At 53.2% G+C, this 14,046-nt stretch overlaps 3 protein-coding genes and 1 pseudogene across 4 annotated transcripts in view; 1 reads left to right on the forward strand and 3 right to left on the reverse strand.

The window, feature by feature from the left end:
• Positions 1-2,917, reverse strand: LOC107509116 (15 kDa protein B). The gene is made up of 4 exons (XM_016141398.2): positions 2,673-2,917; positions 1,931-2,038; positions 1,217-1,306; positions 1-718 (listed from the first exon to the last, which is right to left on the reverse strand). Exons 1-4 carry the CDS (start codon positions 2,847-2,849, stop codon positions 578-580), a joined length of 516 nt encoding a protein of 171 aa, XP_015996884.2. The 5' UTR covers positions 2,850-2,917; the 3' UTR covers positions 1-577.
• On the reverse strand, positions 2,860-13,665 carry LOC118601573. Of its 2 annotated transcripts, XM_036218517.1 has the most exons (4): positions 13,600-13,665; positions 9,307-9,485; positions 5,490-5,543; positions 2,860-3,313 (listed from the first exon to the last, which is right to left on the reverse strand). In XM_036218517.1, the coding sequence occupies exons 1-4, from the start codon at positions 13,642-13,644 to the stop codon at positions 2,887-2,889; spliced, it is 705 nt and encodes a 234-aa protein (XP_036074410.1). In that variant the 5' UTR covers positions 13,645-13,665; the 3' UTR covers positions 2,860-2,886. The 2 variants fall into 2 exon arrangements, 1 of the variants encoding a protein (XP_036074410.1); XR_004950311.1 differs by lacking the exon at positions 2,860-3,313 and having other exon boundaries at positions 4,867-5,968; positions 9,307-13,632.
• Positions 4,202-4,320, reverse strand: LOC118601832 (annotated as a pseudogene).
• The window catches only part of PTPN23 (protein tyrosine phosphatase non-receptor type 23), a 22,881-nt gene continuing 22,148 nt past the window's right edge, over positions 13,314-14,046 (forward strand). Inside the window, exon 1 of the mRNA XM_016141399.2 lies at positions 13,314-13,397. Within this exon, the coding sequence (XP_015996885.2) occupies positions 13,314-13,397 (84 nt within the window). The remainder of the gene's footprint in view (positions 13,398-14,046) is intronic.

Genomic DNA, 14,046 nt, shown 5'->3' on the forward strand with positions numbered 1-14,046 from the left:
TTTATTGCAGAAGCATTTTATTGAGCTTCTCTCTTACGGTTCTCTCCAGAGAGCAGACTGACCCCTTAGAGATGCCTCGATATGTGAAGGGATATATTGTCACCATGACTGGGCAAGGGGCAGGGGTGCTCGGGGTCCTGCACAAAAGGAACTGTCCTCCCGGGATTTCAGGGACACCTGATTGAGAAAATCATTCCACAGCCTCCTGCGGCTGGCTCAGGAGGGCCCAGCTACGAGCAGACACAGTGCTCTCCAGTTGGGGGCACGGCAGGCAGTGTGCAGCATGGTTTTAGGATCCTGACTGCTCAGAAGAGGGAAGGACATTTGTGCCCTGGGGGAGAACAGGGAGGCTTCCTGGAGGAGGTGACTTTGGAGCTGTGCTTTAAAGGATAAGTAGGATATTCAGACACAGGGTGAGCAGGAATTCCAGGCAGAGGGAAGCAGGTGTGCAAAGGCAGAGGAGTGTGGACAGGGTCGGACCACGTAGGAGGCAGGTGCCGAGGGCAGCAGAGGGGGCGGATAGGTGAGAAGAGGAAGTCATGGTGGGGCTGTGAGACCTCCCTTCCCTTCTCCGGCCCTAGAAGTTCCTCAGGATGTCGGTGATGATTTCATACTTGGCACTCTCGTACTTGTCCCTGACCGCAGGTGGCAGCTTGGAGGTGTCAGGCTCCGCGTAGGCTGCCTCGGCGGGCTCAGCAGAGCGCTCCTCTCGGGATATCTGTGGGAGCGGTGCCGGGTGGTCACTCCCGTCATTCTCGCCAACTGACCCCCTTTCCTGTCCTGCCCATGGCCCCTTTCCTCAGGCCAGGATGAAGGGGCCCAGAAAGCAATGCTGGTGACGGGGCCGGAGGCGGTCCCCTCAGGCCCTTCCCTGGACGTCCTAAGGGTCTGAGCACGCCTGGCCTCTGGGACACACCCCCACCCTGGCTGTTCCACTCACCAGCCAGGGGCCTCTACCCCTGGTTTCGGTTTTCCCAAATGTGGGGTGAGGAGGAGGCTCGGGTTCCAAGGAGTCTCTTGGGCCCAGAGCAGAGCCAGTGGCCTGAGAACGCTGAGTCCCTGTCCCAGTGCCCTCCCTGCCCCGCCCACCGGCCCCTCCCGCCCACCCCCTCCCAAACGACAAGATCCCTCCTGACAGCTTGCATGGAGAAAGGCTTGACCAGCTCCGTTCTCCAGATGAGGAAACTGAGGCCCCACGCGCCCGTCACTGGCTCACCTCAGGCTGGCGCAGGGGGCCCGGGCGGCAGTTAACCCGCAGGATGCGGCCACGCCGCACGGCGAAGACCCCAGTGCAGTTCCTCTCCTCCTGCAGGGCAGCGAGCACAGGGGCTGGGAGCACCCTCACTTCCCGGTCCCCGGCCAGACACACCCCTGCCCCACGCCCCACTCCAGCACGTGCCCCATCCTCCCAAACTGGAGATGCACGCCGAGGATCACCCCAGGGCCGAGGAAAGGCCACTGATGGGGAGGACCCTGGCGGACCAGACGAGAGCCTGTCAAGAGAAGGGACGTTCGTGTTGGTCACTCAGTGGGAATGAGCGTCTTTGTGTTGGCACCAGAGGAGCCGTGTGGGTTTAAAATGTGTGCGAACCCGCAGTTCGCGCTGCCTGGCCCTGGGTCCTGGGGTCGCAGCCGACGTTCCCCTTATTTTATTTCGCTTCTCCGCAGTTTGTTAATACGCTACCGCAAGCGTTATTTTTCTTATTTTATAACAGCGGTGATCTCTAGGTGGATCGTGGCCCTGCTTTGTTTGATTGTTTGTTTGTTTCTCTTGAGGATTTTTTTTTTAGCATGAAAAAAAAAAAGGATTGATGACAATGTATAGTAAGAAAAAGCAATAAGGAAAAAAAAAAAGATTTTTAAAAAGCCTTCCACAGTGAGACCCGCATGGCCAGGTGGGCGGAGGCAGATGCCCGGGCGGGAGACTCACCCCGTCTTCCTTAAATGCGCAGTCCTGGGGTTGGGGTTCTCTCCGCCTTGCTGAAATGCACACCGTCTCTTTAATCCTGAAGTTGAACTTCATCTTGGCAGTGGAGTTCTACTGAAGCGAGAGAAAACCCATGATCGCCTACCTCCCTTTCACAGACGAGGGGACAAAGGTGTGGAGAAGTCACAGTGACAAGCTGGAAGGGGTGGACCTGCGGTCTGCTCTTAAGTGGCCTCGGCAGAGATTTAGGGTGTGCAGGGCTTTTGGAAACTAGCTGAAGGATACCGCTTCGTAGCTGTCTGACCTGGGGGGGTCACTTCTCATCTTTGCCCCTCAATTTCCTGTTCTGTGAAATAGGAACAAGTATACCAACTTACCAGGAGAGAGGTAATGGGGCGGGAAAGGGACACTGGAGGCCCCAGGGGAGGCTCTGGTGAGACCAGTCCCTCTCCTGTCTGTCCTTTGAAACAGTTCTGCATAATCCTCCAAGCCCAGGGCCTGAGTGCAGGCTGCTTCCCAGAACCCCTATTTCATGCCTGGGTGAAGCCTCAGATTTACCAGCTAGCCAGCCAGCTGTCAGGCCCCGGGTTACCACCTTTTCTTACCGGCTGGCAGGAAAAGCATTAGAACAATAATAACAGCTAATGTTAACCAAAGTCCTTTGGACCTGCGCCCGGCATTCTCTCCCAGATGCCACCCTCAGAGCTGTCACCCAGTTCCCTGGCCGGGGTCCGTGGACACTCACCGAATCTGCCGGTGGAATGGCTTCCACCAGGCTGAAGAGGGACCGTCCTCGTCGCCCCTGATTGAAGATCCGCAAGGCTTTAGCGACGATCTCCTCATAGCTCAGACGGCGGTGGGCCACATGGGCCATTGCCGCCAAGCCTACCACCAGCATGAGTGCCATCCAGGCCCGCGCCATTGTCCTTTCTCTGACCCACTGCCACTTGCAGTCCCTTTTAGATGCTACTCGGGCCGCCTTGCCCAAGGGCTTCTGACGACACGCAGGGCTGGTGCCTTCCTGAAAGGGGCCTCTCCTTTCCTGGCCAGACACCCAGTGTTGGCCAACGTTCTGAAATATCATTGGCTAAGAGGCAAGTAGGTTTGGGCAACAGGCCAGGGCCTTGGAGTGAGGCAGGAAGGCTGTGTGATGTTGGGCAAGTTCCGTCCCTCTGGTCCTCAGGGTCCCCCCCTGTGCCACGAGGAGGCCACCTCCAGCTCGGATAGGCCAGGACTCTGTGCCGTCTCTGCCTGGCTGTTCTGGTTTGATCCCAAAACAACTGCCTGGTTTGTAAATTCCGTAAGTGGCAGCTCCTTAGCCAGGTGCACAAAGAGTTAGTCCAATCTGAGGCCGTGCTCGGGTTGACATCCACAGTGTCACATACACTTTAAAAAATTGGTTGTCACTCTTTAAAATCTGGATGCCTGACTTCAAAAACATCATAGGATTTGACAATTCATGGCTCCCAGTCCCTCGTGGCTATGATGGCAGCAGCCTCTCTAGGAGAGACTCGCCATCCACCTCCCCCTGGCTGGTCCTGCAGGCAAGGCTGGGATGCCGTCCAGGACAGGATGGGATGAGGATTCCCAGGTGTGGGAAAGGCAGCCCCAGCAGCAGCTTGGAGGGAGACCATCCCTCTCTCAAGAGCTCCCATTTCCTCATTACTGGGATCTGCCTGTCCACTTCCCAGCCCACCCTTCGCCGTGGGACTCCTGTTCTCCTAAAGGAGACTCAGAAACTGGGCAAATGAAAGAGAGCAACTAAGGGTGTTCCCACCGCAGTCCACCAGTGGGGAAACCAAGGCCCAGAGCAGCTCATGGCACTTCCTCCAAAAGCTAAGGGTAGAGCTGGGAAGGTCAGCGCCACAAGTGGAGAGAGGGGGCAGAGGACAGAGCGGTCCTCCTTAGGTCCAACAGGTCTTCAAAGCCCAAGTCTCATCTTAAAATCCATACAGGCTTGATGTTTAATGGTGAAAAACCAAAAACAGCCTAAATATGTTTCAAGAGGCTGTCATTTAGAGAAATCATGGTATGTCCACCCATGGAACACTGATACTGTTTACTGGAGTACGCATCCATTTATTGGTTCATCATAGGTGCCTAGCCAAAGAATGAGGGTCCTACTGCAGCTGGTCGTGTGTCCATCACACGGAATGTGAGTAAGGAAAGACGGTGGGTGCACACCGTGCAATTCTAGGCAGCAGTTAAGCAATGGCTCTCAACTGGGGTGATTTTATAAATCTCACTCTTTCTTTTTCTTTTTTTTTTTTTTAACACCTACAGTACCTGGTCTTCCTAGGTGGTCTCCCATCCAAGTACTAACCAGACCCGACCCTGCTTAGCTTCCGAGATCAGATGAGATCAGGCACGTTCAGGGTGGCGTGGCCGTAGACAAAATTCGCTTTTTTTAAAGTGTACAAATCAGAACATTTTTATCATCCTAAAAAGACATCTTGTGCCCATTAGCTGTCACTCCTCATTTTTCCCTCCTCTTTGCCCCCAGCAACTACTAATCTACTTTCTGTCTTTACGAATTTGCTTATTCTGAACATTTTATGTGAATGGAATCGTGTACTATGTGTCGCTTTGTGTCCGGCTTCATTCACTTAGCGTGTTTTCAAAGTTCATCAGTGTTGAAGCACGTATCAATACACCTTTCCTTTTATGGCTGATTAATATTCCATGGTATGGATAGACCACATTTTGTTTATCCATTCATCAGCTGATGGACAAAAACGAGTTGTTTTCACATTTTTGTTATTAGGAAAAGTGTCACCATATACAAGTTTTTGTGTACAAATATGTTTTCAGTTATCTTGGATATATAGATGACTGATGATAGAAAGATGATTGATGATTGATAGATAATAATGGTAGATAAATAGATGAAAGATAGATAGATAGATAGATAGATAGATAGATAGATAGATAGATGGATAATACACATAGATATAGATATAGATACCTAGAAATGGAATTTCTGGGTCATATGGTAACCATGTTCATTTTTGAGGACTTGCCAAACTATTCTGAAAAAAGCCTATAACGTTTCCACCAGTGACCTGTGAGGGTTCCAACACTTCCACATCTTTGCTGTCCTTTGCCATTGTCTCTCTTTTTTATTATAGCCATTCTAGTGGGTGTGAAGTCCTAGTCCGTTGTGGTTTTGATTTGCGTTTCCCTATTGAGTATCTTTTCATGTGCTTGTTGTCTATTTGCATATTTTCTTTGGAGAAATGTCTATTCAGGTCCTTTGTGCATTTTTAAATTGGGTTATTTGTCCTTGTAGTGCTGAGTTGTCTACAACTGTTTTAACCGTAAAATATTTCAAATATCCATCAGGGGGGAAAAACCTCCACTAACATCAAGACTTTAAATGCTGTGGAATGTTTCTTTGGGGATTTTGCAGATACCCATTACCTGGCTCCCCACCAGTGTGAGAAGCTCAGATTGTCCCTAGCTTTGGCAGATGAGGAAAATGAAGCCTGGAAAAGTTAGGAAACGTGTCCCACCTTATGCAGCTGAATCCTGTGTAGAATAACGAGAAACTAGGGAGCTTTACCTGGAGGAGAACTGTGACCAGGGGACCTTGATTCCCTCTTCTAACTCCAAAAGGCTGCCACAAACAAGAGAACCACATTGTCCTTGGGGCCTCAGCGGATGAAGCCAGGACCAAAAATAGGACTCCTGAGGGAGACGTGCCAATGAGAAAGGCCTCCTGACAATGGCTGGAGGTGGCCTAGGAGATACTGAACTGAGTCTGGACAACCACTTGGCAGGGAAATTGTAGGAGACCAAACTGCAGGGGCCACCCGATGCCCGGCCTCTCCAGCATGCGTTTTCCCTCCCCCTTCTGCCTCCCAATCAGGCCTCGATTTCCCTTTGAGGATCTGGGGGAGGGACATTCGATTCAAGTCGACTGGAGGCTTCGGTTTCCTCGCTGCCACCGGTGATTGTCCAGGGTGTGTATGTGATTAAGCCGGTCCACTTAGCACACATCTCAGAACTTTTGGTCGGGAGTGCCAGGCACTGTCTCTCCTCCTGGAAATGAACACGGAAGCGTGACTAGAGATGACAGAGGAGGCATCTTGGGATGCGAGGCAGGCCCCTCAGATCAGCGCCACAGAAGGCAGAGTGAAGAAGCGTGAGCCTTATGACATCGCTGAGCTGCCGGGTCACACCTCGCCTGCAGGTGGAGGGCCTCCGGAGGTTACTGTGTAAGCTAGCTTGAGTGGACTTTTCCGTTACCTGCAACACAATGTTGCAACCGATGTAGGATTCTGGCATCCCATAGAGAGAGGCGAGGGCAGACCACGTAGCCTTTAAGAGTCCATCAAATCGGAAGACTCTATGACACGTCTGAAGGTTTGAGGTCGGAAGGGAATAGTCAGGCCTGGGAACTCAAGTGGGGGGCTCTCCAGTGAAAGAAAGTGAAGTGAGGTTTTTTTGACGGGTAGACTTTACAGAGTACGAGTTCCAAGGGTCAAGCTCCGTTATAGCTACATAAAAATCCTTTAATAACTTGCGCTTGATCGTTGACCCAGAGCAGCTCTGGGGTACAGCTACGTGAGCCCCACCTCAGTTGCACCATAAACTCGGGTTCGAACCCCATTTGCGCCACTTCCCCACCGGTTTTTAGTCAATCTCTGGGATGCTGTGTCCTCACGTAAAGCAGAGGTAGCAACGCTTACCTTGTAAGGGTGGGGCGAGGATCTAAGCTAAGGCGGGTGGAGGACCTGGGCCAGCACCGGACGCGGAGGAAGCCTCAGGCAGGGCGGCTCTTAGAGCAGTGATGGCTCAGGACATACAGCTGAGACTGTTCGCAAACATGGAGCTCGCACCCCTCCAGGTTCTGACCAGGGGGCTCCCCTGAACCTTATGTTGCGGGTGAGGAAACTCAGGTCTCAGGAGGTTAAGAACCGGGCCCAGGCACAGAGGCGGTGAGCGGAGGGGCCGGGAGGTGCTGGGGTCCCAGCCCAGGGTAGTGGCACCCACCGTGCTGCTCTGCCTGCAGCGTGGGTCTGCAGGGCTGCTCTCTGCCTGCGGGACCCGAGCCTCAGAGGACAAGGGCAGGATCCCAGGAGTCCAGTGGGAACTCTCTCCAGCACCCACACAGCATGTGACTAGACCCTGGGGCCTGAGGTTGGGGCAGGGGGGCGGGTGAAGCTCTGGAGGGCACCCGGAGGATGCAGGGAGCAAGAAGTGACATCCACCAGAGGGAGGCGAGAGAGCCCATTGGGCCGAGCGGTTCCGCTCCACAGCGGTTCACCCAGCGAGCACCACAGGCAGCTGCGCCCCGTGGCTCCTTCTGAATGTCCCCATGGCTTCCGCACTTCTCTGAGAAGACGGTGGAAGCAGAAAACTTTCATAAGGGCCAGATTATTATGAAGAAGAAGCCCGGTGGGCCCTTGGGCAAGCCTCTGCCCTTCCGAGGCCTCAGCTTACCCCTTGCTGTAATGGGGTGGTCACGAGGGGGCACAGTACTCCAGAAACACTCAGCCCTTGCCCAAGTGGCCTATGCAAGTCGAGTAGAGTGGAGAAAGACCGTGGCCCCACTGGTCCGATGGGGACACGCACCTGATGTTACAGAACCAGCAATGTGGACACAAGTTGCCACACTGCCCACAGACAGAGATTTTGGCTAGGAAGGCCCTGGCATCCCAGCATTCCACAGGTGACCTCAGCCCTGACCCAGCAGGTTTGGTACCTACCCCCCAGGGGGCCACCCTATCTCCAGGCTGTCGCCGTAAAGGCCAGGATGTCTCAAAGTTCTGCCATGTTTGGCTGCACCTGGCTCACTGCCTGGCACCAGGCAACTCAGGAGGCCCCATCTAGCCGGGATGCCCTCCCTTTCAGCGGCCTGGACTGGGCAGTTTGTCCTAAGCGGGGGTAAGAGGCAGTGGGCGCTAAATCCTCTGTTGTTCCCTTTCCATTCACAGACACTCCCCAAGAATTAAACTTGGTTCTGAGCAAAAACAAACAAACAAACAAAACCCCCCAAAAACCAAAAAAAAACCCCATGATTTAAAATGTGCTGGGCCCTGTTGTCACAGCACTGTGGCCTTGGCGCCACCTGCTGGCTGAGTGGCCTTCGGGAGCTAGGGAGGGGTTGACTTTCATGAACGGGCCCAGAGACCCCTGACCTTGCATATTTGCAGACCTGTCGTGCTGGAGCCTCTCCTAGGGAGAAAGTGCCAGTGTGCCAGGGTGGCCGGAGGGCCCGGGACACCCCGGGGGGCGGAGGGATGCTGTGTCACTGGGCGGCTTCGTCTTTGCTGGTCCCGAGGGAGCCTCTTTCTGGGACAAAGGTTGGGGCGGCTACCTCAGAATCCCCTCCCGAAGCTCCAGGGGCCTGGATGGTGGCTGGGAGAAGAGAGACACTGGGGACCCTTCTGCTCTGGCTTCCAGTCCGCCAGGTGAGGCCAGGAGAGCCTCCCTCCCTTTCCTCCCCTCCCCTCTCCCCATTTCTCTCTCCCCCTCTCCCCCCCTTCCCTGCCGTGCAGACCTCTGACCCTCCCTCAGAGCCTACAGCGTGTTTCGGGCAGCTTCTTTTCCACTCCATGCCTCAGTTTCCCCACCCACAATGCAGTGATTCTGAATTCTCACCCAAGCAAGGTGGCACAGGGGAGGGCTCCGTGGTTCCTGTCCAGGCGGCTATGACCAGTCTTCCTGGACACAGCTCCTGGCGCTTGTGGGCAGCAGTCTTTCCAGGGCGTACAGACACCCAGACTTGCTGGGGCACCGGGGACATGTAGCATCAACCCAGTTAGATGCTGCCCAGCGCTCCCCAAAGCGGCGGCAGCAGTGCGAGCGCCCCCTGCAGTGGACGTGCGCTCATGCGCCCCACATCCTCGGAGGCGCTTATCTCTGACTGAGGCATACCCGTGGCTTACTGATGCGGCTGGACATCTCACCCCAGGTTTTGGGCTGTTCCCGTAAGTTCCATGTGAGATGTGTGCCCATTTTTCTACCGGGTCGTTTGTCTTTCTTGAGAGCTCACGGAAGTCCTTTACGTACTCTAGATGGCGGTCCTTCGTTGGTCACGTCTCACGAATGTCTTCTCCCAGTTTGGTCTTGTCTTTCCACTGTCGTTATGGTGTCCTGTTTTACTTCTAACTTTTTATTTTGACATAATTTCGGACGTACACAGAAAAGTGGTAAAGTGCTACAAAGAACCCCTTCCCATCCTTTACCCGAATTCTCCAAATGTTAACAGTTTACCACATTCGCCTCTTCTCTCCCTCTATGTGTATGTGTGTGTGTGTGAATAAAATAATATTATGCACATATAATACACACATACTTCTCGTCCCCTCCCGCCTCGCCCCGACCCATGGCCTCTCTGAGCCCATCTCCGGCTGTTCTGTGCAATCACTCACTTGGCCTCAGCCGCCCGGGCCTCGTCGCTGTTCTTAGGCATGCCAAGCAGCCCTGGCTCCAGGCTTTTGTATTTGTTATTCTCTCTTTCTAGAACATTCTTCCTCTCACGACGACCCTGGTTTGCTCCTTCACATCTCTGCTCAAATAGTACCTTCTCAGGAAAGGCTTCTGCGGCCGCCTGATACAAAAGACATAACATCACAAACGTCCCCCTCTTCATAGTCCCAGCCTCCTCCTCCTTACCACAGCTGTCATGGCCCTCCAATATACCATACATAGCCTTATTGTAGAAATGTCTCTCTCTCCTCACTAATCATGACCTCACGAGGGCAGAGATCTTTGCCTGTTTGATTTAACAGCTACTAGAACAGTGCATAGGGCACAGCAAGTGTTGAATAAATAAAAATGTCAACTAAATAAACTGGGAGGGAGAAGACCCAGGCCCAGTCTGGACTCTTCCATTTACGTGCAGGGAGATTTGTGTGGTCCACACTCCCGCCCAGACCTCAGTTTCCTCATTGGTAAAATGGGGCAGGAGGTCTGCGTGTCGCTGAGGCTCTTCCGGCTCTGCTGAGCGTGACAGGTGTTTGTCTGGAGAAAGAAGTGAGCCGACCTGGCTGGATGGGGGTTTTGCTGCCCCTTTGTGACGGGGCCTACTCTTCCCGGTACGGTTCCGCCCTTCTGTGCTTCTCCAAACTCCCGACTCTGCCGTCTCCTTGAGGAAAAATGTGCACTAGGAAGGCACCCCTGACCCCGGGGAGATCCCTTCCACTGCCTCACCTCCATGGCCCATCAAACCCCGTTGCCATGGCATTCGAGGCCCCCTCACAGGGCCTCTTGGTCTGTGATGCCTCACATCAATTGCCCTTCAGGTCACTGTGACCTTGTTATGGACTGAATTGTGTCTCCACCCCCACCCCCCACCCCGCAATTCACGTGTAGAAGTCCTGACTACCGGTACCTCAGAATGTGACTGAATTTGAAGACTGAACATGAGGTCATAATGGTGGGCCCGAATCCCATATGACTGGTGTCCTTACCAGACATTAGGACACAGACATGCACAGAGGGAAAGCCATGTGAAGACACGGGTAGAAGACGTCCATCTGCAAATCAAGGAGTGAGGCCTCAAGAAACCAACCTGCTGACACCTTGATCTCAGATTGCGGCCTTCAGAATAGTGAGGAAATTCTTTCTGTTGTTTAATCCCCTCAGTCTGTGATACTCTATTAATGGCAGCCCCAGTGAATGAACACGCCATGACACTCAAAGGGGTATGGCTGTTGTCATAGTTCAAACTCAGAAGCACCCTGAGGGGCCAAGGCGGTCCCATTCTACAGAGAAGGAGAGTGAGGTTAGGGGAGGGAAAGACATTTGCTCTAGGAAGCTCATGAGGGAGGGACCCACGTGCCTGGCTCCTCTGAATCCTGGAGCCTAGCCAGAACTCCCTATTGCACCTGCAGTTCCACACACCTGGAATGCCTGCCTGCATAGGTTCTGTCTTGCAAGGCCCAACTTAGGGCTTCCTATTCCTCCCGTCCCTTCCTTTCTGGCGGTTCCAGCCCATACCGACCTGCAACTGCTTTATCCTGACTGCTTGCTGGCCTCCTGCTTGAGGCCTGGGCTGCCTGTGTCCTGTGGCCAAAGTGCTTCCAGTGGCTGCCTGCTTCCCTGACCCCACACCCCACATCTTGCCTTTCCTTGCTCAGCGGTGCTATGTTATCGTCTCTCAACATCTAGTTTGATTTGATTCCAGCTGCTGCTGCTAGGTCTAGTGACTCCCCTGTGGCTGATCACTACCTCACCATCGGGGAACCCCAGGATAGGCTGCTCCTTGCTCCTGCTTTGCATTTACTATATAAATTGTGTTGGGCCAACTTTTTCTCCTCCATCATGGTTGGGATTTTTCAAGGCATGGACCTTATTCTCAATTCCTCCACCTCTGACCAGATAACCCCATGATAGTCTTCCAGAAAAAAGCTCTTTTAACATGCTAGTAAAATTTTTTCTTTTTTTAAAAAAAAAATTCTATGCAAGATGTCACATTTTCTTTAAAATATTTTTATTATGAGAAAATATACCTAACATAAAGTCTACCATTGTAACCATTTTTTAAAAGTGCACAGTTCAATGGCATTAAGTATTGTTATACAATTATCACCATCTATCTCTAGAACTTTTTCATCATCCCAAACTGAAATTCTCCCCATTAAACAATAACTCTTCATTATCACTGCCCCCAGCCCCTGGCTACACTAGGTACCTTATATAAGTGAAATCATACAATATTTGTCCTTCTGTGACTGGGTTATTTCACTCAGCATAGTGTCTTCAACATCATTTACGTTGCAGCATGTGTCAGGATTTCCTTCCTTTTTAAGGCTGAAAAATAGTCCATTGTATGTCTATACCATGTTATGTTTATCCAGCCATCCAATTATGGACATTTGGTTTATTTCCACTTTCTGGGTCTGTGAATAATCCTGCTACAATCACAGGTTGTATTTGCATTTTCCTTCGCTCTGACTCCAACTGGCATAAAGGCAGGCCTTTGACTGAGTCTTGAAAGGTTTGGGGTGTCTCTGCTAAGGGGGCCTGGGCCCTACATTGTAGGCGAAGCCACTCTTCTGAGCCCAGATCCCATATTCTATGGTCTCTTCCACATCTTCTCCTGAATGACTCAAAGGCATCTATATACAGCCTAATATAGACCTGAACCTTTGCTCGTCCCCTCCAAACCCTGTCCCTTCCCTTTTCCCATGTCAGTAAACAGCCCTGCTATAAACTTGGAAATCATCTTTGACATTGTCATTCATTCATCCCAAGTTCTGACACTTATTTTCTCCAAAACAGTTCTAAAATCTAATCACTTTTCACCTCCCTCTGCTCCAATGCAACACCAAGTCTCCTGGAAGACTACAAAAGGGTCCTCGCTGCTTTTCCTGTTTCCACTTTTGCCCTCACTATCTCCAGACCATCCTTCATCTTATTTCTAAAGATGGGTAACATGATTTAAAAATTCCTGTTCCACTGGTCATCGTTCCGGAGGTGACGACTGTTCTCTGCTGCTTGGTCCCCTTTCATTCAGTCTGAGTGTCCTAAATACCCTCGGGGCCATACGTATTCACCCCGACCTCATCTACCCGCATGGGCCTTTTTTTTTTTTTTTTTGATTTGCACCCCATCTGGGTGCTCTTTCCCTATCATCAGAAGTGGACACCTCTGTCTCATAGGCAGTCCTGGGCCATCCAGGCTGGACCACGTGTGCCAGTCTCCATTACTCCTTTGTTCAAAAGCTCAGACACTTTGGGATAAAACCCCTTGCTCTTCTCTTCTCAGCCCCTCCTTACCAGGCAGCTCTTCTCTTAGGGCTTTTCTTTTTCTTTTTTTCTTTTTTTTTAAGGGAAGGCCCTCATGATGCCCTCTACTTACTTCTTCAACAACTGTTCTCCTAGCCTGCCCTTATGTTCCACACACCTAGGAGCTTGAGTAAAGCGACTTAGGGCTCAGTTTCCAAGTCCCTTCTTCTGGGGGGCCTGTCCACCTCGTTATCTCTACCATAGCACCTCCCCCCCACCCCACCCCCCGTCCTCCGTGGCCTTCGACACTACTTGGGACTACAAGTTCATGGGTGCGTTCTCCAATGCCCGTTCCTTGAGGGAAAAGCGCCGCAGCCAAACCCGAAGCCAGACCCGGAAGATGCGTTTGGATTGGGGCAGGAACCAGCAGGCACCGCGCCACGCAGCTGAGCGGAGGAAGACTACTGTTCCCAGAAACCCTTTCGCCTGGGGCCGGAGCTTCGCCCTCACGCGCGCCCCGCGGAGGAAACGAAACTGCGCATGTGCAAAAGGCCGCGCGGGCGGGGACTGCATCTCCCAGCAGGCATGCGCCTTCGTCCCCGCGTGACGAGGGCCATCCGGCGCGGAGGGGCGGGGTGGGGCGCGCGGCTGAGGCAGCAGCCGGAGCAGCTAGGGGAGCGGCCGAGCGGCCGCGGGCGCCTGCCACCATGGAGGCCGTGCCCCGCATGCCCATGATCTGGTTGGACCTGAAGGAGGCCGGTGACTTCCACTTCCAGCCAGCGGTGAAGAAGGTGAGAGCACCTTCCCCCACCCCCACTTCTTCCGCGTATCTCCGTCGTCTGCCAGCGCGTGACGCCCCCTGCGCGTCCATCATCCCCCGAGGCCCTGTCGCAGGGTTGGGTGAGGCCAGGAGGGGCCTCCGCCGGCTTTCCTCAGCCTTGCCCATCCCTCCCCCACCCCCGCAGACTGTTCTCGCCCACCCGGGACTAGTACCGCAGTCTCGTCGAAAGCCGCTCCCCGACTGCTGTCCCGGGTCATCCACCGTTTCCCACCGTGGCACCACACTTCCTCGGTGTGACGCTCTGGACCTACTTCTGCTCCGCCCCTCCTCACTCCAGAACCGCCCCTCCGGGAGCGGTGGGCGGCCCTGACGGTCTGGGTCGAACGGCTCTGCCCGGCTCGGTGGGCGGTCAGTCCACGACTGGCTTGGGACTGACGCCGAGATGGCTCAGGATATGTGTTTTAAGACGGGAGCCCTGGCGACTAAGAGGAATGCCTCTCCTCTGCGATCGGGGTCGTTTAAACCCTTGGTGTACTTCTGTCTGGTCTTCCCAGAAGAAGACTCCTATTCGGGAGGCCTTTGGACCAAAATACAGAGTTCTATGTCATTTTGGGGAGGGTTACTGCTTTTCATGACTGCTCGGAGGGCCTAAACAGTGT

The sequence above is a fragment of the Rousettus aegyptiacus genome, unplaced genomic scaffold (assembly GCF_014176215.1).
Source record: "Rousettus aegyptiacus isolate mRouAeg1 unplaced genomic scaffold, mRouAeg1.p scaffold_m13_p_4, whole genome shotgun sequence".
NCBI lineage: Eukaryota > Metazoa > Chordata > Mammalia > Chiroptera > Pteropodidae > Rousettus > Rousettus aegyptiacus.

What these genes read in the sequence shown, in the direction of transcription:
- LOC107509116 (XM_016141398.2), bottom strand. Translation starts at nt 2,849, where the DNA reads ATGGCGCGGGCCTGGATGGCACTCATGCTGGTGGTAGGCTTGGCGGCA. An exon ending in GCGCATTTAAGGAAGACGGG is followed by an intron (nt 1,307 to 1,930) that starts GTGAGTCTCCCG and finishes GCTGCCCTGCAG; the next exon opens with GAGGAGAGGAACTGCACTGG. An exon ending in GCCCCCTGCGCCAGCCTGAG is followed by an intron (nt 719 to 1,216) that starts GTGAGCCAGTGA and finishes CCGCTCCCACAG; the next exon opens with ATATCCCGAGAGGAGCGCTC.
- LOC118601573 (XM_036218517.1), bottom strand. Translation starts at nt 13,644, where the DNA reads ATGACCCGGGACAGCAGTCGGGGAGCGGCTTTCGACGAGACTGCG. An exon ending in CGGCTTTCGACGAGACTGCG is followed by an intron (nt 9,486 to 13,599) that starts GTACTAGTCCCG and finishes CTTTTGTATCAG; the next exon opens with GCGGCCGCAGAAGCCTTTCC. An exon ending in TGGTCACAGTTCTCCTCCAG is followed by an intron (nt 3,314 to 5,489) that starts GTAAAGCTCCCT and finishes AATTTTTTAAAG; the next exon opens with TGTATGTGACACTGTGGATG.